This window comes from Pleuronectes platessa, chromosome 16 (genome assembly GCF_947347685.1).
Source record: "Pleuronectes platessa chromosome 16, fPlePla1.1, whole genome shotgun sequence".
NCBI lineage: Eukaryota > Metazoa > Chordata > Actinopteri > Pleuronectiformes > Pleuronectidae > Pleuronectes > Pleuronectes platessa.
This window is the reverse complement of record NC_070641.1, coordinates 16,370,752-16,393,630: the sequence shown is the minus strand read 5'-3', so window position 1 is coordinate 16,393,630 and position 22,879 is coordinate 16,370,752. Positions and strand designations below refer to the sequence as shown.

At 40.3% G+C, this 22,879-nt stretch overlaps 2 protein-coding genes across 3 annotated transcripts; one reads left to right on the top strand and one right to left on the bottom strand.

The window, feature by feature from the left end:
• The first annotated feature begins 919 nt into the window (after positions 1 to 919).
• On the top strand, positions 920 to 9,996 carry LOC128458198 (centriolar coiled-coil protein of 110 kDa). Its single transcript, XM_053442933.1, has 14 exons — positions 920 to 1,107; positions 1,683 to 1,884; positions 2,597 to 2,725; positions 3,412 to 4,606; positions 4,743 to 4,864; positions 5,323 to 5,494; positions 6,217 to 6,326; positions 6,926 to 7,042; positions 7,306 to 7,407; positions 7,492 to 7,608; positions 7,750 to 7,823; positions 7,945 to 8,010; positions 8,323 to 8,382; positions 8,641 to 9,996. The coding sequence occupies exons 2-14, from the start codon at positions 1,717 to 1,719 to the stop codon at positions 8,714 to 8,716; spliced, it is 2,508 nt and encodes an 835-aa protein (XP_053298908.1). The 5' UTR covers positions 920 to 1,107; positions 1,683 to 1,716; the 3' UTR covers positions 8,717 to 9,996.
• Positions 9,476 to 22,114, bottom strand: LOC128458201 (nuclear GTPase SLIP-GC). Of its 2 annotated transcripts, XM_053442937.1 has the most exons (20): positions 21,810 to 22,114; positions 21,039 to 21,120; positions 20,620 to 20,732; positions 18,239 to 18,272; positions 18,033 to 18,116; positions 16,537 to 16,630; positions 14,514 to 14,730; positions 14,197 to 14,391; positions 13,774 to 13,971; positions 13,475 to 13,641; positions 13,181 to 13,277; positions 13,013 to 13,091; positions 12,780 to 12,901; positions 12,336 to 12,509; positions 12,086 to 12,243; positions 11,876 to 11,993; positions 11,501 to 11,609; positions 11,264 to 11,397; positions 10,978 to 11,059; positions 9,476 to 10,884 (listed from the first exon to the last, which is right to left on the bottom strand). In XM_053442937.1, exons 2-20 carry the CDS (start codon positions 21,103 to 21,105, stop codon positions 10,814 to 10,816), a joined length of 2,313 nt encoding a protein of 770 aa, XP_053298912.1. In that variant the 5' UTR covers positions 21,106 to 21,120; positions 21,810 to 22,114; the 3' UTR covers positions 9,476 to 10,813. The 2 variants fall into 2 exon arrangements, with proteins under 2 accessions (XP_053298912.1, XP_053298914.1); XM_053442939.1 differs by lacking the exons at positions 18,033 to 18,116; positions 18,239 to 18,272; positions 21,039 to 21,120; positions 21,810 to 22,114 and having other exon boundaries at positions 20,620 to 20,703.
• Positions 22,115 to 22,879: the final 765 nt, after the last annotated feature.

The window sequence follows — 22,879 nt, the reverse complement described above, 5'->3', positions numbered from 1 at the left end:
CAATAAAGATCTAGAAATTCGATATAGATATAGAGGCCGTCTACAAAACAGGACCTACGTGGCCTAAAAATGACCCACGTCAGTTGATATATTCTCCTCACAAATTTGCAGTTAATATAATATAATATATACAAATAATATAATATAAATTTGTGGATACTAAATCCAATAATGTAAACCTGGGACACTGAGCCCTGGTAGTCTGGATTTCTGGGCATTCAATTAGTAACCCTGCCCTGCCACATAAATGATCAATGTGGTGAACAGTAACTGCATGATAATAACTGAACTAGTTTGGAACAGCAGATACCTTGAGAGCCTCAGACAGCTCCCCTCATCCCTGGTGGTCCTGGGTTCAGCACATTGGAGAGCACATTGTCTAAAATGATCCACCTGAGCTGCACAGGAATATGGAGGAATGCTGCAGACTGTAAATTAATTAAGAGGTTAATACCATTGGCCTTCGTGATTTCTTGTTGTGATTTGTATTTCAGGGCCCCCATTTGACCCAGATGCCTCAACACAAATACAGTAGACATATTGTTTATCTATGCAAGGTAGTTGTAATCATAATTCACAATCATGTGACACCTTAACCAATGATCCATGATCCACAACCAACAATGCACAATGCACAATTCACAATCTAGGATCCATAATCTAAGATCCACAATCCATGATTCATGATCCACAATCTGAAATCCATGTTTTACAATCTACGCTCCACAATCCATGATCCACAGGCCTCAGCCTGCAAACGCCAGAGCACCAGGATTCAATTCCTTGACATGTATTGATGAGATATTAATGTGATGAAGAGGAGGAGAGTGAAGCTCCGCGTCTCCCTCGACAATCCCTGCCATTTGAGGGCTATGGCTCCTCGGGGCAACGTGGACCGTTGATAGGTGGCGCTGTTCGATCCCGGAAGGGGATGATGATGAGGAGGATGATGATGCTGGTGGTGGTGGGGATGATGATGATGATGTGCGGCTCGAGGAACGTGGGGTCTACTTTGTAGTCGTCGTCTCTCTTACGACACGCGTCAACGTGTAACGCGCAACGCCGGGTCGAAAGGCAAAAAGGAGACATCTGCTTGTATCTGTGAAGGTAAGAAAATGACAAGCGGACATAATCACGGGTTTGTCATCTGTCTCTATGCATCTGCACTAAAACGTCTTTTCTGGTTTGTGAAATTCGAGCGTTTATTTGTTGTAACGCCTTCGAATCTGCCGGTTGTGATCACTGGGGAAACAATGTGGAGCTGGCTGAACTGAAAGCTCAGCAGTGGGTGGGGATTTGAGTCTGTAAAAGATGCGAGGCTGTCCCGTCGGTTAAAAGCTTTTCTGTTAATTCCATCCACACATCCCACGACCTGGGTTTCACTGCCTCCCTGTGCAGCGTCATTTTCAGAAATAGATTAGACTTGACACACGGAATTGGAAGTCAGTCCCCGCCTCTGTGTGATCGAAAGGAATGTCAGGAATGTGATGAGTGCGATTAAAAAAAGAAAAAAACAAAAAAGGACACTAAGCGCAGACAGAGCCTCTTTTGTTGGAGCCGATGTGTCTTGCTCTTCCAATCATGATCCCATAATGCTTCCCAGAGGACATCCACACCCAGTGCAGCCTGGATGCTCCCCATGCGCTGACATCTAACCCCACACTCTCTGTTTGATTTAACAGGCTACATGGTGTGTGTTCCCCTCTCAGAGTGTGGATGTGTGGGGGTCAAGAGATGGAGAGCTACGAGGAGTTCTGCCTGCGGAGTTTGGCCACACTGCGGGAGGAGAAGGGCCAATTCAAGAAGGTGACATGCGAGCCGCTGTGTTCCCTCAAGTCTCACTCCGTCATCCGCTTCTATGGAAGAGCTGTGCTTTCGCCGCTGGTAAGGAGGAGATAAAGAAGGCATGAGAACACAAGAGGCGGCACAGAACAGACAGAAGCCGCAGCGTGTGAGGGTTTTGAAGAGGGTTGCAGATGGCTTGATATCCAGACCAGGTTGTTTTGCTGTCACACAATTGCCTCCGCTGTGTTGTAGCAAAATGTTTGTTTGGTTTCCCTGGAGAATCTGTATATGTGTATATACCGCTTAGCAACAGGAAACTTGGTTATTTTCAGGGGACGTATCAATGTAAAGACGGTCATGGTGCATTCTGCAGATGTGCACACAGATAGTCATACAAACGATTAAATTAAAGGTAACATTTCATTCTTTGTGAGGCCTTCATAAGCAGTTGGAAAGACGGGAGATAATTCATGACGAGGAACATCCTGGCTGTTTGATGTCAGTCAGGAGAATCCTATCTGCCAGTGACTAGTGAAAAAATTCGTTTTCGGAAACAGCCGGATGGTGGAGAGACCAGTGGAAGATTTTTTCTCCCACTCAAAGAAAGAACACACAAAGTGGAGTTGTGTTTGATTGTGTTTTTTAAATACATTTTGCCTATTGCAAACCACATCATGAAGAGTTATCTCGACTTATCGTGTCTCCCGTGTGATGATAATGCTCGAGTCTATTGAAGAGTGAAACTGTACAGGTTGTAGCTCAAGATTCATACGTTGTGTTGGATCAGTGAGTGTGTATTTTCTTTTTCCAGCTGAATAAAGAGCAGCGGGCTGTGATGTGTGGCCACAGAGAACGGGCGGTCCAGCGGGAGGTGGACAGGCAGAACCAGCAGAGGAACCAGCTGTTGGCCCGAGTTCAGGACATACTGGGTCAGGCTCAGGTCAGTAGCACAACATGGCTCTAGGCCAGAAAAAAAAAAGGGATGAGTGAAACAAACATTATTTTACGGAGTCTTACAATGTGCTTCATTTGAAATGTCCAAATATGAAATAGGTCTGTGTGTCAGTCCCAAAATACAGCAAAAACTGTCTGTCCTAGAATCTCCAGCGACATTTGTATACATGAATATCTATGTTGTCTGACTCAACATCAGGCTGTGCCGTTGTAACCTGATGATGGTTGAGTTTTGTCAACTCAACATCCAAAGCAATATTGTCCATTTGCAAATCTGCTCCAATCATTCAATTTCAGGTCTTTGAATAAATGTGATTGGTCAGTTGTTGTCTTCAATAACTCTGTACTCTGTATTGTGGATTCTCCCACAAGCAAGGATGTAAAAAAAACTGAAAAAACTAACATCAACAATTCAGATTTAAGAGTCTGAGGTGATTAATGGCCTGAAAATAGCATGCACACATTTAGTGTCTTGTACATTTTTCAGTCTGGCTTTTATTTGCCTACCAGCACTGACCTATCTGATACATTCTGCTTTTAATTGTTTGTATGTCAGTGTGAGGAATAAATTGTATTAAACCAATGTTTTTATAATGAGATAGGTCATGAGATTGGTTTATATTTTTTCAGTTATTTACTGATTGGTCATATTTACTTGTTATTTCTGCACAGACACACAAAGCACAGACTGAAGAGGTTGACAAGCTGCCAGTTTCTAAATCTGCGACTGTGAGTGGCTACACCCTGGTCACTGACTCACCTGGACTTCCCAGAGAGCCTGGATTTGGGCTTCAGACAAATGATCGGCTTCCAACCCCAATCTCAGAGAACCCCACCCTCAGTGGCTACAATACAGTCGAGGAAGTGAAGGTGATGAGTGAAGAGAAGAGTGAGGAGGAAGAGGAGGATGATGAGGATATTAGTTTGGATAGCCTTCTTAAGAAATCAAGAGAGTATGTGAAGAGAGAGCAGAGTCAGCCGGGGTCAGAAGTTGCCCACACAGTCATCCGGACTCCTATGTCTGAGAATGTCCCTGTCAAGGAGATTAGGACCTCTAGTCCAACTGGGGACACGGACATCGAGTTTGGATTCAGTCTGCATCATAGCCTTATTAGCACACCTCAGAACCTGATCCAGCATCAAAGTCCATACGACCCCAGTTTCCAACAGTCTGGTGGCCTCTCGCCGAGTCTACCTGAACGGTATGCCTATCTCCCCACAATAGAGTCCAGCATTAGTCCCTGTGCACGGAGGCGTAGACCACGCCCAGTCTCTACAGGCAACATCCATATTTCGTTTCCCATTGGCCCAGCAGATCTTATCCCCCGAAACCAAGGAAGGCCAGGGGAAGGTGCTAGCATGGCAAATTGGGGAGAAGCTCTCGCAGGGGCCACAAAGTCCTCCGATCACCGGGGCTCAGTGGGGAGTGAAGGAGGGGCCAGGAACGGCAATCGTCAATCAATTCATTGTGGTAGCATTCCAGTACATGGGGCCTGTAGCCCCATCAGTGCCTCAACGCCCAGCACAATGGGACTCTATGATCCTCCAGCTGAGAGTTTCCGGCGGCGCTGCCACACCCTTGATAGCCAGCTGCATACCTACCCCTCTGGAGTTGAGCACATAGACCGCAGCCAGGAAAGGATCCCTCGTTTCATGGCAGGAGCTACTTGGTTGGCTCAAAGTCGGCGCACCCCTGCAGCTGCCTTAAACCAGTCGTATGACATAGAGAATCCTTCCCCAACTCTGCTGAGGCCCCATGTGGCTTCTGACATGACTCATGTCACACTCAGGATGGAGCCTGATGATCCTCAGGGGCCAAACAATGGACGGATCAGAAATGCACCTGAAGCACAGGCCGGCAAGACAGGTGAATCTCTCTCCCATCGTTTTTACTAAAACCTATAGAGATAACTGTTGTCTTAGCCACATTTTTCTCCCACTGAAGCTTTAAGGTTAAACATCGTTTCATACATGTTTGTGTGTTTGTTGGGGCATGTGCACAGAGGAGACCCAGAGGCGAACGCAGGCTCTAGAGGACATGCAAAGACGTCTGGAGGAGGAGCACGTTTTGCAGATGTCGAGGCTCCTGGCTGAGCAGGAGGAAGAGCAACAGTGCCTCCGAATGGTCAGCAGCTGGAATCACACAATACTTATTCTACATCTTAGAAGAAACCAACATTATGTGCATTATATTATCTTTTGTCTACAGATTAACAAAAAAGTAAAAAAAAAAAAAGTAAAGGTAATGTGCATGTGTTCAGGAGCTGGAGGAGACAGACAGAAGACTGACGGAGCAGGGGTGTGTGCGCTGGTAGTCTGGATTTTTGGGCATTCAAATAGTAACCCTGCCCTGCCACATACATTATCAATGTGGTGAACAGTAACTGCATGATAATAACTGAACTAGTTTGGAACAGCAGATACCTTGAGAGCCTCAACGAATCTTGAGAGCCTCAACGAATCACACAATACTTATTCTACATCTTAGAAGAAACCAACATTATGTGCATTATATTATCTTTTGTCTACAGATTAACAAAAAAGTAAAAAAAAAAAAAGTAAAGGTAATGTGCATGTGTTCAGGAGCTGGAGGAGACAGACAGAAGACTGACGGAGCAGGGGTGTGTGCGCCCTCTGAATGGGGATGGTTATGCGTGGAATCGTAGGTCTGTGAGTGACAGCTGTCCTGTTGTGAGCCCCTCTGGCCACAGCCTTGCCCACACACCAACTGAGCGATCACCTGGACACAGCAGAGGTACAACTTCACAATGCTCACGTATGATCATGTTGATATGACAGGAGACTGCTTGCTCAGAGAAAGTTAGTGAAGTAGTGGAGCTCATTAACTCAAGCCAGAGGTTTTTTGTCTCATAACCTAAACAAGATAAAACTATCATTTTATTGGCATGTAACAATCACAGATGCCAAAAAAACTCATTAGAGCTATAGATGTCCAATACTAACAAAATACTGTCCAACTCTGAGGAGCTAAGAATGGGAGAGTAACGCTTATACAGTAGTTATAATTATATATACTGGTTAGGGATATGGTAGTTTTTGTTTTGATCGTCAGTAGTTAGTTGCCAGCGTAATGCAGGGCTGGTTATACAGAGACAATCATTCAATTCCCATTAACCTAACCCCAGTCTCTATGTCTTTGGACTGCGGGAAGAAGCTGGAGTACCCGCAGAGAACCAAACCATTACAGAGGGGGGAACATGCAAACTCCACACTGAGAGACCCCGGCCCAAACTGGGATTCTAATCTTGCTGCGTTGCGACAGTGCTAACAACGGCACCACCATACCGCCCTTTGGATAAGATAAAAGAAAAACATCTCTTTAGCACATGCTTCGCTGCAGGATTGCCATGTTCTGAGCTAAACAGCAGTATTTGCGAAATAAGCCTGGTCAGTGTGCATTGTACCAGTTAGAAGTGTGTGTTTAAATGTATATGATCTGTTTGTCACTCTCCACAGGTTTTCCCAGTCCTGTCAGTCCCAGTGTGTGCACTCCCTCTGTCCAGCCTCCTGTTTACCTGTGGGGGCCCACTTGGGCGGCCAGCAAACCTCGAGCAAGGCTAAGTCGGGTGGGTATATCTTGTAGAATTGAGGAGGTCAAGTGCACTAAAAAAGGATTTCTGATCACTTTCCTTGGATGTAGATCATAACTCCTGACCCAGTAACCCTTTTCATGGCGGCTTTCCGAATGATTATTCACTGTACTGACACTGGCAATTAATGCAAGAAATGTTTGAGGTCGGCAGCTTCACATTGTATAACAGAAACCGTCCTTTTGTCTGTGAGTGAGCTGCTAATCACTGCTAATCAATCAGCCTATGATCAAATGCAAATGTCCTCAAAACAATTATAGTAAACTATTATAATCCCTGTTCCTTTGTTTTACATCATCGTATACATGTTACTATGAACTATGGGCAATATTCCAAGCAAAGTTTGGTGAGGTCAGCGCTCTAGGTCCACTTCTAGCCCCTGCTGAACTTAATAAATTGTGAATTTAAATAGCTGCATGCACCTGTGGACTTCCCCGGGAAGAAACCTTCGTAACTCTGCAAGCTCGGTGAAGTCTGCACACGTATATTTAATAGATTGACCTTTATTTTTCAAACCTTCTCAGTGGTCCTGTCTTCACATCCACATCCTCTTAAGACTTTGTTGTGATTTGCAGATTCTGACAGCAGAGCAGCAGATGGCATTCTGTCGAATTGGTGCTATCACTCGAGGCTTCCTCACTCGCCGATTGCTCAGGACAGAAAAGGTCAAACACCTGCGCCAGACCATCGTGGTGAGGTTACACACACACAAGGCTGGGCGGCTGTGGCCCAGGAGGTCCAGCGGGTCGCACACTAACTAGAAGTCCGTTGATTCCATGTGCAGAAATGTCCTTGGCCAAGATGGTGTAAAGTGCTTTGAGTGGTCATCAAGACAAGAGAAGTGCTATATAAATGCCGACCATTCACACAAAACAAAACATGCTCAAAATGCACCAATGTTAGTATAATAAAAAGCATGTTTGTGAGTTGGTAAAAAAAACACATGTTTCCACAGGATACACAGGAGTTCATCCGTTCATTCAAAACTGAAGCCCCACAAAAGAGATGCACCCTCTCAGCTCAAGATCTCTCCCTGCAGGAGAGGGTTAGAGCCCAGGTATGAACTTGTAGTTACTTTCTTTAGACAGCATAGGTCCACCTTTCCTTGTGTTTAAATGCATGTTTATCTTTTGCCCCTCAGTTACGTGCAGCCCTATATGACATCCATGACATCTTCTTTGAAATGCCTCTTGGAGATCGATTAGCGTTGCTGCAGCTAGACAGGGAGCTCCGTGCAGAGAGGAAACTTCGAGACTTGGTAAGTAAAACAAAAAACTTAACTGGCAAATCTGTGCAATGTTTAAGTCAGACATTTTTTTCAAACAACCTTTTGACATGCTTTGTTTTATGTCAGTACTTGGGACATAAACGCTAATTCCTGATTGTTGGGAACCTACAGGAAAAAACCAAGTGCCCCAAAGAAAGAGCGGTTCTGTCTGCTGCCACACAGAGGTCTCTGGACAGGAAGAATAGGTAAAATGGGAAAGAGAAATACATCCTTCATTGTATATTGATTTTGCTTTTAGATGTTGATATTTTTTATAATTCAGCGGCCGGTTGTATTTCTATGTCTATTAATTGCTATTTCTTTCAGGGTTGGTGAATCCCCAGCACATCCGAGGAAGATGCAGCAGAAGCCAAAGAGCCCCACTACCAACAGGTGCTAACACAGCTGTGGAATTTAGTTTCACCTTTGTTCTCAATATCTATTTGTGGTATTCATTGTCCCCAGAAAATCGGTTATATTTAGAAAACTTATTTACACCAGTTTTTGTTCATCTCAGAAACACGTTGTTTCTTCAAATCTGGTAAAAACACTCAGTTGGACTCAAACATTACCTGATTAGAATTCACATGTCGAAGGTAACGGTGACCTCAAATTAGCTTGGAAAAAAATGTATGTAGTCTAAAACTGCACCGGTTGGCAGAATCAAACAAGTGCAGGCTGGTAATCATAGTTTTTCTTTCCCAGAGTCTTGAAGCCAAGCCAATGCCAAAATTCTTCTACCCCAGGCCAGCTGAACCGACAGGGGTGAGTTTTCTGCTACTACTGGTTTCACCATGCTTAACTTCTAACTGTATCTTATAATTGCAAATTGCCTTGTCTTCCTATCATATTGCACTACTGAGTAAATGTTGATTGGCTTTTTAGGGAGCTCCTGAATTACAATGCTGATGCTCATGACAGAGGCTATGCACACAAGTCACATTCTGATTTAAATAATGAACTGTAATTCGGAAAATTCACTAACAATTCAAACGGAACATGTGGCTGGCTGTTTCCTCACAGGAGCTGGTACAGAAAGACCCCAGAGGAGAGAGTGAAGCGCTCAGACAGCCTGAAGAAGCAGCACTCCCTCGGTTAACTGGTGACTCAACAGCTCCCATGGACATGAAAAATGTGTCTTTTCGCAACACTGGAACTCCCGCAAGCGCTTCTCACAATATGATGGTCTTTAATCAACCTCCTGAGATTCAAATGATTGTAAACGCTATCACAACACCATTGTTCTCACTGTTGTAGCTATCGTTTTCTAGTGTCAACAACTTACTAAAGGAAAAGATAACTCATGTATTTGTGCTGAAATACAATCCAGAACAAGGTCGGAGTTGAAGGGAAATATATTCAAACAATGAACCTGGGCCTATAAGAACTTTGCCTTTGCTATATGTAATATTTTGGCATGCTTATATTTACCAGTTGTGTTCATAAACGTCTAGTGCTTATAGCTGTTAGTGAATTTACAAACACCAGGTTCATACTGACACTCACTAATGTGATTTAAGTGTGTTTAATGTCTATACATGTTTTGCTCAAGGGCTTTGAAAACCAATTTGTGCTTTGTTTTATTTATTTAATGGTGCTGAGTTTGCTGTAATTTCACCTAAATCAATTCCCTAATAAAAAAAGATGTTGAAATGTATTTGATTACACACTGGAAAACGATCAAATGTATGTTCCTTAACACAACAGCAGATATTCAGTAGAAAGTTATATTTATTTTTTCACCTTTATTTCCGATCGAGAGTTGTGCTTTTGTAATTTTTACATCCTGAATGGAAACAAAACAAGATGAGTCACACGGACAGAAAGAACAGACCCAGAAAATAATCAGTACAGTTCGTTTACATTTTGCAATTTTTTATTATATTTATTCTGATTGTTTGTAGCATTTTTATTTTAATTGAGCTATTAAACTGAGCAGAATCACAATATTAGGCCCCTTGTAACCTTACCTTCACATGTACAATTAATTTATCCTGCATGTGTTATTATTCTGTATCAAATATAAAATATCTGTGCAGGAGAGATTGGTGTATGTGGTATGACAGTAAAAAAAGAGAGTATGACAGTACATGTAAGAGTAAAGTAGCGTGTGTGAGAGAGTATGATGGTACATGTAAGAGAGTATAGTTTGTTTTTAACCCACATTTCATGTATCACAGAGATACAACAGATTTTTGGTGTCCAACCAGTAACACAAGAACAAAGCCTGAGCTGAAATAAGTGAATTCTCGCTCACTGCAGGTGAAATTTTTCACACTTCCTTTTCTGCTTTCCAGAATACACCCATTATCATATATCCAATATATTTAGTAAGATCAAAAAAAGATAAAAAGTAGAATAAAACAAAGTCATCTGAGATCATTACTCGAAAAGATTAATGACATAAGAGTTTATGTCTAATCCAGCCTAATTAAAACTGGTATTCAAGATCTAAGATTCACGTTAAACACCCTTAAAATTAGGAGCACTCATGAGCCAATCAAACAATACACAAGAAACTAAATAAAATCATTGACAGAAAAACATGAAAGCGTATGTGATGGAAATCTGGAAATACAAGAGGCTGGAAACACCAAAGTTATCTACGTGTTTTCAATAAGGGGCTTTCTGCAGAAAGGATCAACACAGAGAGTCCAAGGATCTCGGAGTGAAGATGCAGAGCAGTCAACTGCAAGGATCTTATATAGGAGGACTAAAAGCTGTCTGCCGAGTAGGCACCGGAGAGGCGAGGAATTTTAACATAGGAATCTGAATAACGTATGTTTTCTTTGAAGATAAGCAACCATACATTCAGCTATTTGGAGAATAAACAAACAATAAAGAAGGGTCTGACAGTTTTCAGGTCATGCACAGTTCAGACCATTAAAACAGTCCAAGTCATAAAGTATTTGGACAGGTTGTACATGTATGTAGACATAGGTCATATAAAGCATGTCAGCCACCCTACTTTGGACTATGATCAGTTCATGATGAAAACACGCACTGCCAAAAACAAACATTAAAATCTCTGCATGTAACATACAAAAAACAAAGTCAAAGTACACCCAAAGAGAACAAGGATAATATCTTGACGAAAATGTGTATTATAGTTGTGTAATGTGTATGTTTGTTGTGTTATTCTTGTAATGTGTTGTCGTTGTTTGTCATTGACAGTAAGGAACATTTGTTTGAAAGCTCAGTTTGGATTTTGGTTGGCGTCCAGTTGACTGTAGAATGTCTCCACCATGGCAAGCTCTCCTGAAACATCTAAAAAGCAAACAAACAAAAGCTTATTATGTAAAATATGCACACTATCAATTACGCTACAATGAATAATTCTATCTTGATATGTTTTTTTACCTGGGAATGAGCAGTCATCCGTCCCGAGTGACAGCTGGATTGATTCCTTCAGGGTTTCCTTTAGCTTTTTCAAGATTTTCCCCTAAATCAAAACCATCGCTATTACTTTTCACTCACACAGCCAAATTATGTGTTCAAGATTTGCTGAATCATACGAGCATTAACTGTTTAGATGTGTATTTAGATTCAGACAGTGACTGGAGAACAAGCATCTTTCAGAATGATACACACGCAACTTGAATATTATTACCTTGAATTCTAGATAAAGATATGAAATCTGACATACCCTCAACTCATTTAGTAGCTCCAGCATGTTGTCTTTCGCCATCTTAAACATGGTGTCCTTTTTATCATGCACATGGTCATTAATGGTGCTCCGCATTTTTTCCAGGGAGCCGACTCCTTTAATCACTGCTGCGTCTACAAAACAACACTGTTGTCAAACCCTTGTTTCTGTACAATCATGATGCAAATGTGCATTATTGTGACCGCAGGTTGTACATGCTATGATCTTCTTTATCACCTGTGTAGCATTTCTGCATGTTTTCCTCGATTGTCTCTGTCAGACTGCTGTAGATTGTTTTCTTATCCTCCCGGATGATTTTTTTGAGTTTTGTCTTGAGTTTGTCCTCCTGAGAGAGAGAGAGAGAGAGAGTGAGTGAGAGAGAGAGAGAGAGACAGACAAAGAGGGAGAGAATGAGAGTGTTGAGAGAGCTCAACACAATAAAAAAAAATGTATATGTATAGCCTTCGTAGGTAAAACCAACACATGTGTCTCAGTAAGGTGATTTCGGCCGACTAGTGATGCCAGAGCAGCTTTGGATCCCCATGTTCACACACACACAAATGCACACACGCACGCACTCACACACACTTACACACACACACACACACACACCTCTGTCTTGAGAAAACGCAGTTGCAGATGAACATCTTTGTAGGTGTTAATCATCCCCTCTGTGTCCAGTGAAAACGAATCAATGGCGCCCTTGAATGGTCCACTTTTATCTTCATTTCTGAAGAAGTTGAAATGCTTACGTTATATAATACATCCTATAGATAATTAAACTTTGCAAATAATGAATGTTGTCATTAAGTAATTTCTCACGGGAAGGTCATCCTGAATTCCTCATCAATGCTGCCAGTCAGTTCTGAACTTAAAGTCATGTTGATGTTCTTTTTCCTTCCATTCTTTGCTTTGAAGACGCCATTGTTCATTACAGCAAACTGCAATCTCTTGTAGAAAGCACCACCTTTTTCTCCTCGCTGGGAGGAGAAAAAATATTTTATCATAAATGTATTATTCAAATAGATATGAAGTGTAAAATAAGTTGTTAAATATAAGTATAAATACATACAGGATGTAACATGGAGTGCATCTGTCCTTCGCATGAATCTTGTGATTCTTTAACCCCCTCAGTGAGGCATCGTTCAAAAGTCCTGTAAATCTCATCGATTGCTTTTTGGAGGACTTCGAGTTGATGCTGCATCTTTTCTTGAAGGTCTCTGCAAGCCCTAATTTTACTGTCAGCCTAAAATAAAACACAAATTAATTTGAATTGATGAAATTTACACTAGTCTTGTTTTTGACAATTTTTGATGAAAACAACAACCAGGTGGGGTAGGAAGGACCTGTAGACACTTTCAATATTGATTTGGCATTAAACAAAGTAATTGCACTTTTCCATGTTTAAACTGCATTTGAGCATACACCTATCTGATGTCAATGATATTTTCTTGGAACATAAATGCCAATGAGGAGGATTTAACACAATGACAGAGGTTTCATTACTCGATCTTACCACGCCCCTGCATCTTGTCCCTTGAATCAGAGAGAGAATCCCACAAGCTCCGGACACATAGTTTAATGCCTCTGTGTGATTGTTATTCAGACTTTGCAGAACATCCTGAAGTTTGGGAATTTCTATAAAAAAAAAAGGTTCATTTTTCATTTTAAATGTTTATATTTCAAACTTTGGTTCATACTTTAAACTTGATATACACTTGTCACGTCATTAAGAAACCCTTTACCCACCAGTGTCATCTGGCTGTAGATGTACGCTATTATGAAACTCCTTGCCGCTCACAGTGAACACTTCAAATGAGAATTGTTTCTGAAAAGAATAAGGGTTTGATGATGATGAGGCCTGAATTCAGGACAATCTTTGTTGATCAGATTTTCTGTTGGTCTGCAGAAACTCACGCTGTATTGTGGGTATTCTTTTTGGAATTCTGCGCTCACTTTGCGCTTGGCTTCTTGGTTTCTTTTGAGCACAAGATCACGAACATCAGCTACTGACCTACAAGAAAAGCTTCAGCAAATTAAACAGTCTTTGGACCATCTGAATATAAACTCTGGATTTTTTCTGCAAGGTAGATTCTGAACTACTCTATTGCCTTATCGTTTACAATTATTCTCAATGCCGACACCAGGGTCTGCTCAACAGCAGCACAAGGTCAACAGAAACTCGTTCTTTTGGAATCTTAAATGACTTACTGCACACCAACATCATCAGACTTGGTGCAGATGAAGTGAATGCGCTGACACTCGCCACCATTTCCCATCAGGCTATTGGCATTTTGTAGGATCTCCCAAGCTTCTTTCTCTGATGCTGCTCGATTAATCTCAGCCAAAATCCACACAGTAGAACAACTTCCAACCATCTGACGAGGCATAATATCAAGTTCATTATGAACAATTAATTATCAGTGCATTTTAATAAATTTCACAGTTTCCAGATAATACACACATACAATATTAAATACAATAAACAGTAGTAAATGTGAATAAGTGACCTTTTTCCACATGTTGTCTCTGCCCTTGTTACGGTCTCCATTTCCTGGAATGTCCACAAGTGTGACATGCTGGAGAAGATCCTTGTTAGGCAACCTGACAGTCACGCATTCCACTAAGGGCCAGTACTGTCTCACTCCATTGCCTTCCTCCTGTGAGGCACTTACATATTTGACAATTTTGTCATGTAGCTCTTCAGACTGAAAAAAAGAAGAAGAAGAAAAAAAAAAGAGTAAAACAATTCAAATAATTGCATTCATACGCACATTCAAAGTATGAAGAACAGTGAAACACTCTCATTGAAAGAAATAAAAAAAGGGTTAATATTTGATAATTAAACTTGAAGACGAGAGACAAAAGTAACATTTTAAGTGATTATGAACACACGTATGAATCAATATAAATACTTTTTTCATGTTACTTACAGATTCACATTTCAATGTTTTCTTGTTCCCAGTGAGGAATTCAGGAATTCCTCTGAAATATTTCTTGTCCATGAGTTCTTCAACAGATTTTGATTTCCAATCTTCTCTGTACAGGGCTGTCATCTTTTTATGAGCATCATCATCAGCATCATCATCCAGAAGATTCTTGTAAAACCACAACTCCTCTTTCCAGTCCTTATAAAGAAATTACTCATCAGGTTAGTTGAATTAAATGTTATATAATGTCTGGCAAATTAATATTTGGAGCTACACTGTAACTTCTCAACTTGTAAAAAAGTAAAGATCAACACAGTCACCTCTTTTTTAATGAACTCAATTTCTGCCTCATACTTTTTGCTGTCGTTGTTTGCCTCCACTTTGAATATGACTGAGGTGCATGCACAGACGCTTCCAGAGGGCAGAAGATTCTTCTCTCCAACGATGGCATTTATCAAAGAGCTCTTTCCTGCCCCAGTTCTTCCAAAGACACCGACCAGCATCCTTTTTCTTGTCACCAAATCAGAGATTTTATTCCTGTTGTACATAAGTTTAATTATGGGTTCATTGGCTTTATTAGAATAGACTCTTATCTTATTCAAATGGCACTTGAAACACAACGACTTGATCCAAAGTACTTTACAACACAAAAATAGCAGTGAAATTAAAAACACGAACAAAAATATTGTCATTATTATAACCACTACCTACACCAGTAACAATAATAATGCACAACCATTCAGGCACATTGGAAGGCTAATGAATAAAAAGGTGTTTTCAGATTACTATTACAAGTTTCAGGGGAGGATCGGATGATGGAAAGGGAGAGAGTTCCAAAGGGAATCCAGTTTTGGTACCATCACAAAATGTATTGCAGCACCAAGCATATCATTAAAAAAAGTAGTACTTAGTACTCAGTGTCAGAATTAATCAAGGACTTGTTTTGGGTGGAACATCAACCGGTCAGACTACCATCTCACATTCCTTTAAAAGGCCTCATGCACTTGTACGTTGGTGGATTGCCATCATGTATTTGTCAAAAGAAACATGACTCAGTACGTGCTCATTAGTTTTACTCAGGACCAAATGAAAATTACAGATAATATTCTTAATGCTTTAAATATAATGGGTTACTGTAGTGGACTATAGTTTTAGAAGATAAGAAAGGATTGAGAGTATCCCTTGTATGTTTGAAGGTCTTCTGCACAAGTTAAGATACCAACTGCCAGAAGTTGTTAGCAGATGTAAGTGACCACCAACAGTTGTCAGGGATAGATCGTCAGTAGTGTACCTAGCATCAAAAGTTGTTTTGGCGTTAAAATCAAAAGAGCCCTTCTTTTAAGGCAGCCCACCACAGGTTAACCAGACCTGGGTGAATGTTCCTAGCATCTTCGGGCCCAGTTAAGATCTTTCTTACTGGTCCAGAGACATTGGCTGCAGCGTTCTGCTGTTTCTTTTATGGTCTGGTGCAGGGCTTGTTCCCAGATCTTCGAGCAACGTGATGGTGGATTTTGCATTACGACCCCTGTAGCCAACCTCCACAGGGCGAACTATTGATTTCCAGCCTCGTTGCTCTGCCATAGATGCCATTTCTGCAGACAGCAGCCTTTTCCTCTCATTTGCTTTGTCAACAGCCTCCTCCCAGGGTACTGTCAATTCTATGAAGTAGACAACGCGGATGGTGTTGGACCAGAATACCAGGTCTGGTCTTTGGGTGGTGGTAATAATGTGTACTGGGACTTTTAGCTGCTGGTCTAAATCCACCAGCATTTCCCAGTCTAGTCAATGGAGGAGGCCCTCGCTGTCCCTGTTCCCCTTCTCGGACAAAAGGTGTCTTTGGAGCTGCGCTCTCTGTTTTGGATGGCAAGGCAGGCAGTTCTCTTTGTTTCAATAGTCGCTGCCAGGCATTTGAGTACTTGGTTGTGTCTCCACCTATACCTACCTTGTGAGAGACTTACTCTACAACATGTGAGTATGTGTTTGAGGGTAGCTCGAGTTGAGCATAGTGAGCAGGATGGATCTTCATTCAGCCACTGTTGGAGGTTTTGGAACGAAAGCAGGAAGCTTCTGCCTGTTTCCATTTCCCACTGCCCCTGTTTTGCCTGAGTTACAGCCTGATCACATCTTGTTGCCTCCTCCTGCCGGACTTCCAGGCCTACCAACTTTCGGCATTCTGATGGTGGTACCTTGTTCCCAAAGGCCACCTCTGGCCTAGGCCTAAACCGCCCCTTCCTTGTTGAGCATGGCCCACGACGTCAGCATGCTGGGGTGTTGCCTTTGCCTGTTGAGTTGCTACTTATGGTGTCCATTTCATTCCAGTTGTCAGAGATAGAAATTACTTACTTTAGGAAATCATTGAGCTTTGTCTTCTCTTCCTTTTGAAGTTTCATCTTGACGACTTCCATTATTTTTTTCACTTCCAGCACTATGGATTCCTCTGCCAAATACAAAGTAAAAAAACTATTAAGCAGGACCCATGAGCTACTGTTTCCAAAATTTGCACAATGAGAAAACAAAGTGCCTCATCAGACTTTGACATCGTCGACAGTGCAAAAAAAAGAATTTCGAAAAGAACAGTAATCTTGATTAGCAGGTTTTGCTTTAGAAAAGTAATCTTGTTTAAGAATGATAACTTTGATTTAAAAAGATATCCAGAGAATATTGAGCAAATTTTAACCACAAACTCCTTTGTTTCCTTTGTTATAGAGGTAAGGCCATTTGAACAAATTCATCATTTTAAAATTACATAAAATAATTGTATCTATTTCTATTGATTGAAAATGAGTGCTGCCAGACTGCCACATTTCAAACAGGAGGGCAAGGTCATGTTAACATAATACATGCAGAGAAAAATATAAATAATTATTTTTATGTTATACGGTTAGAATAACTGGAGTAGTCGCTTTTTGACTGTTCATGAAAAACCCCTAACTCTGTCGAAAATTGCTTCTTAGTCTGTCAAGGATTGACAATGTAGAAAGTGGTCTCGTCCTGACTGAGACACAATAGATGGTTCTGACTTTTCAAAGAAGCTGACATTTTGTAATGTTTTAATAAAATATAAAACCTAAATAAGAATGTTTCTTGGGTCTTAATTTAAGACAAAGTTGTTGTTTTTTTGAAGAAATTGTCTCATTTTAAGACTTATTAGGCAGATTCTCAATCTCACATCAGTTATATTTTTTAAATTCTGCTCCTTTAGGAAAAAATGTTCTTATCAAAGCCTTAAAATAAATTACAAAATGTGTTATATTGTTTCTTGGGGTGCCCACTAGATCTTTTGGTCTTTATATAACTTTATTTGCCTTAAATTTAATAGATTTCATGAATAATTTCATAATATATCAATAATACAGTTCTGATTCAATGAGAAAAAAAATCATGAAAATTTGAGAATTTTACAAAAAAAAGTCATAACATTTGAACAGTAAAGAAAAAAATGTTTTTAGGTATAAAGCAGCAAGAAGTTCACTGGAGATCCACTCATTTAGGATCCAAAATCTTGAACCAATATAATTGTTTCTTTAGAAACTCCGAAACGCTTTTTAATAACAATAGATGTAAGTGATGATACCTTACAGTAAACAACCATCAAACATTTCCACCACTAGAAAAGAGGCAACTTCCTTCAAGTCTGAGAGGATCTTTCCTCTTTTATTTGTTGGCTTGATACAGGATAATTGGATTAAATGTAACAATATTTGATATATTTCCAACAGGGCTCTTTTTGCAGTGCAGCCAATTACAAAGATTTAAAAACAGGTACATTTTCAAAGTTTTTTGAATATTTTTACTTTTCATATTGTAGGTTGCTATTAATGAAGATATAACATAAATACCTGCTGCAGAGTTGGGCCGTTTACGTTTAACTCTTGGTGACTGGCATTGGCTGGACTCCTCTCTAGGATCCATACCCATGTTACCTTGTTTTTTAGAGACATACATGTAAAGGGAAGCAAGAAAAAAGTTGTCACAAGTTCTTCTCAAAATATTGAAATGTGGTCTCTGTGTAGATAATAATACGACAAGATTTAAGATGGCTCACTTGTATCATTTGCTTCACTGGTGGACGGCAAAACCTGAGAATGAACATATATATTTGACTCTTAAAATATTTAATCAAGAAATATCCAACAGAAAGACGAAATTTGCTATTCGTACTTGAAATTTTGTGAGAAAATTATTGAGCAAACACGAAAAATATAATCTGTATGACTGCAATAACAGTTACGATTACCCTTACCTGCGACACTGTGTGTAACTTACTTGAGTAGCTGAATTCACGTTTTCCTGTTTTGTTGCAGATGTGTTATATTTTTTATAGTAATAATAGGAAATATTCGCTAATCGATAAGAGCATCGACAATTTTATAAAACTCTTTGTGTCCATCGAGAGGCATCAGCATTATCAGAACCATTAACACAAATTCATGCTCCTTTTTGCTGTCATACAGCGCTTCACTTATTCCACATTTTGTCTTGTAACAGCCTTCTTCCAAAATTGATTTTTCTTAAAATTCTACACCCAATACCCCATAATGACTTGGAGAAAAAATGTTGTTTACAATTTTTGCAAATTTAAAAAAAAAAAAGAACGAAAATATGACATGTACGTAAGAATTCAGAGCCTTTGCTCAATACTTTGTGGAAGCATTTGGCAGCAATTGCTGCCAAATGCTGCGATGCTTCAAGCTTTACACACCTATATCTGGGCAATTTCTCCCATTATTCTTTGCAGGACCTTTCAGGCTCCATCAGGTCGGATGGGAAGCGTCAGTGCACAACCATTTTTACAGATCTTTCCAGAAATGTTCAATCGAGTACAAGTCTGGGCTCGGGCTGGGCCACTCAAGGACATTCACAGAGTTCTCCCGAAACTACTCCTTTGTTATCTTGGCTGTGTACTTAGGGTCGTTGTCCGGTTGGAGGATGAACCTACGCAGGATTCTCTGCAACTTCTCAGGATTCTCTGCAGCTTCTACAGGTGCACCACAGAGAGCATCCTGACTGGCTGCATCACCGCCTGGTATGGCAGCTGCACCGCCCTGAACCGTAAGGCTTTACAGAGGGTGGTGAAGTCCGCCCAGCACATCACCAGGACGGCGCTACCATCCATAGAGGACCTCTACACCCAGCGGTGCAGGAAGAAGAGCAGCCGGATTAGCCATAAACATTTTTGCCTGCTGCCGTCTGGCCGACGGTACCGCAGCATCCGGGCCCGCACCACCAGGCTCAGAGACAGTTTCATCCCCCAGACCATAAGACTTTTAAACTTCTCTCCATGACATAATTGCATATTTGCACTATTGTTGTTTTATTTTCTCCTCAGCTGTTTATATATATATTTAGATATATATACTTTATTTTCTATTTTAAATTTTGATATTCTATTTTATTCTATTTTATACTATTTCTGTTTTAATTTTATTTTATAGGTTGTAATTACTTGAGCATTGCTAGAAGAGAGCCTGAGACTCAAGCATTTCACTGCCATCGACTGCTTAATGTTATTTTTGTGCATTTGACAATAAAAAAATCTTGAATCTTGAATCTTGAATTCGGTCTGAGGTCCAGAGCGCTCTGGAGCAGGTTTTCATCAACGATGTCTCTGTACATTGCTGCATTCATCTTTCCCTCGATCCTGCTACTACCATGCTTCAGTGTAGGTATGGTATTGGCCAGGTGATGTGTGGTGCCTGGTTTCCTCCAGACATGACGCTTGGCATTCAGGCCAAAGAGTTCAATCTTTGTTTCATCAGAACAGAGAATTTAGTTTCTCATGGTCTGAGAGTCTTTCAGGTGTCTTTTGGCAAACTCCAGGGGGGCTGTCATGTGCCTTTTACTGAGGAGTGGCTTGTGTCTGACTAAGGCCCTTCTCCCCCGATCGCTCAGTTTTGCCGGGGGGCCAGCTCTAGGAAGATTCCTGGTGGTTCCAGACTTCTTCCATTGACGGATGATGGAGGCCACTGTGCTTATTGGGACCTTCAATGCGGCAGGCATTTTTCTGTACCTTTCCCCAGATCTGTGCCTCGATACAATCCTGTCTCAGAGGTCTACAGACAATTCCTTGGACTTCTTGGCTTGGTTTGTGTTCTGACATGCACTGTCACATGTGGGACCTGATATCGACAGGTGTGTGCCTTTCCAAATCATGTCCAATCAACTGAATTTACCAGAGGTAAAGTTCAAGTTATAGAAACATCTCAAGGATGATCAGTGGATGCAAGGTGGACCTGAGCTACATTTTGAGTGTCATGGCAAAGGCTCTGAAAACTTATGCACATAAATTTACTAAATTATTAAACAAAAATTGGAATAAGGCTGTAACATAACAAAATGTGGAAAAAGTGAAGCGCTATGAATACTTTCCGGTGCACTGTATCCACTAGTGTTTGTCTAAATCGTCTTTAAAGTGCGGAATATTACCTTTAGCAACTTGAAATGTCGCTTGAATGTTTTCCTTGGTCCAACTTTTGGGATCAATTCTTTGATCTCTTCATCCTCAAGATCGTAAAAGTGGTCCTGATTGATTCCTTGATCTGTACAAATATTCAGGTGAAACAAATTGTTATTGTTTCATTTGTAGTGAAACGGATGTTGGCACATTTGTTGGTTTAATCTTAAAGGATATGTCAGTCCCACAGAGATTAGATCATTGCACATTTTATTTTCTGGTTGGACTTGATTTATTAGCTCAGACAATTCTTTCAGTTACATAAAAACGTACAGAACAATTATTATTCCCAACACTATTATGTCAGTATTAAACTCCTCAACAACAGTGGAGCATTTTTATGTCTGTGTTAGTCGGTGATTCATTAATATATATGTGCCCTATACTTTACCTTTAAAAGTCTCTTTCAAATCGCTGAGACCCCACTCACTTAGTTTGTTACGAACAAAATCATCCATGTCGAAGAAAAGATACTGAAAGGAAAAACAAAAAGTGAATCGGCCATTGTTGCTTTGACATTACTGAAACGTATCCGATTGAATATTGATGAGTGAAAACAAAATCCAGTGGAAAGTATATTAACCCAAATAACCAACTGTTTAAACTGCACCTGTGTGTGATATTGTCTGTGAGGTTTCAACATATTTTAAATCATTCTAGCAACAAGACCATCACCAGAAAGGTTGGACATAACTTTAAACATATTTTAAATCATACTCACAACTAGGTTGGACATAACTTTGAGGATTTAGCATGCGAACAAAACAGAACCGAAACACCTTGAAAACAGCTACACTCAGTTCATTTGAGCAGCCCCTACTGGCCATCCATCAACATCACATGATACTTAAGTTTCGTTTACAGTCAAGAGCTGCATCACGGTGATCAGTTAAATCAGATACAAATATACGTGTGCGTAAGAGGCGAAATAATTATATTAATGAAGAATGTTAAACTATACAGGTTATACAGGAGGAGACTGATCTTCTGTTACTCCCCTTCTAAAACAGAACTTAGTTTTATGTTTCATTAGTTATTGAATCGTTTGTCAAAGCAAAGCAGTGACCAAAGAGTGCAGTGCGTTTCTACACACACTGTTTGATGTAATATCTTCATAATACATTTACTGGTGAATATAATGCAATCAAGTGGTCGTACTTACATGTTCCCAGATCCTCTTCAATGCACATATATGACTCCAGTTGAGCAACTCTTCAAGTTCAGTCACCGCCCTTCCGCCCACAAAGCAGATTCAGCCAGTTTAAAGGAAGAGCTCACTGATAAATGAAAATTCACTCATTATCTATCTATTTTTCAGGATGCTTAAATGCAGCCTCATAAACTCTGTAGCGAATCAAACACTAAATAAACGTCATGTGCTGATCAGGTCCTGAGAACTTGTGAAAAGTGTTCATTGGTTAACGTGAGAGCAGGTCAGCAGGTGAGAGGAGAAGGAAACATGAAGAGAGATGGTTATTGAATCCATATATATATGATTGAATTGGGACATCACACCCGTTTACTCTCCGTCACACATTAAAACATCTCTATTGTCAGAACCATCTTCCGTTAGAACCCCTTTCAAAACAAGAGTCCCAACCAACACCCCGCTTATCACAGGACTAAACATGAATCTTCCATAATAAAGCAACTTAATAAAATAGCGTTCTTTAACAAACGAAATATTTGAATTATGGACAAAAATGAAAACTATCCTTTATCTATCTGTAGCATATTCCCCCAAAAGATGGTCGAAACTTTCAACTGATGTTTCCGGGTTTATTTGAAACTTCGCTCAACAACAGCGTAAGAGCTTGTGCTTCTTCGAGGGTCGCTAAAATATAAAACTTTTCATTTGTGAAGTTACAGATTCATAACACTCAGTCCGAGTCTATACAGGAACTTCACTTTCAAAATAGAAGCATGTAAGAAAAAACATGCTTCTAAAAGAGTAAAAGCTAAATCACAGTTGGTCCGTTTAAGCTTTAGGTGCGGCACACAAGTCTAAACTATATGAATGTCAAATCATTGTGAAGAGCACTGACCAAACTCATAGAATTTATTTTATAGTCAGATTTTTTTTATTCAAAACCTAAATTTGTCAATTTTGATTTTATTAACTGATGAAAAAGCAACCAGTAATCTAGGAAGTTGTGGATGTGATACATCGAATTGCATCTTTGTACATTTGAATCATTGACTGCTGAATCGTAATGGAATCGTGAGGCTAGT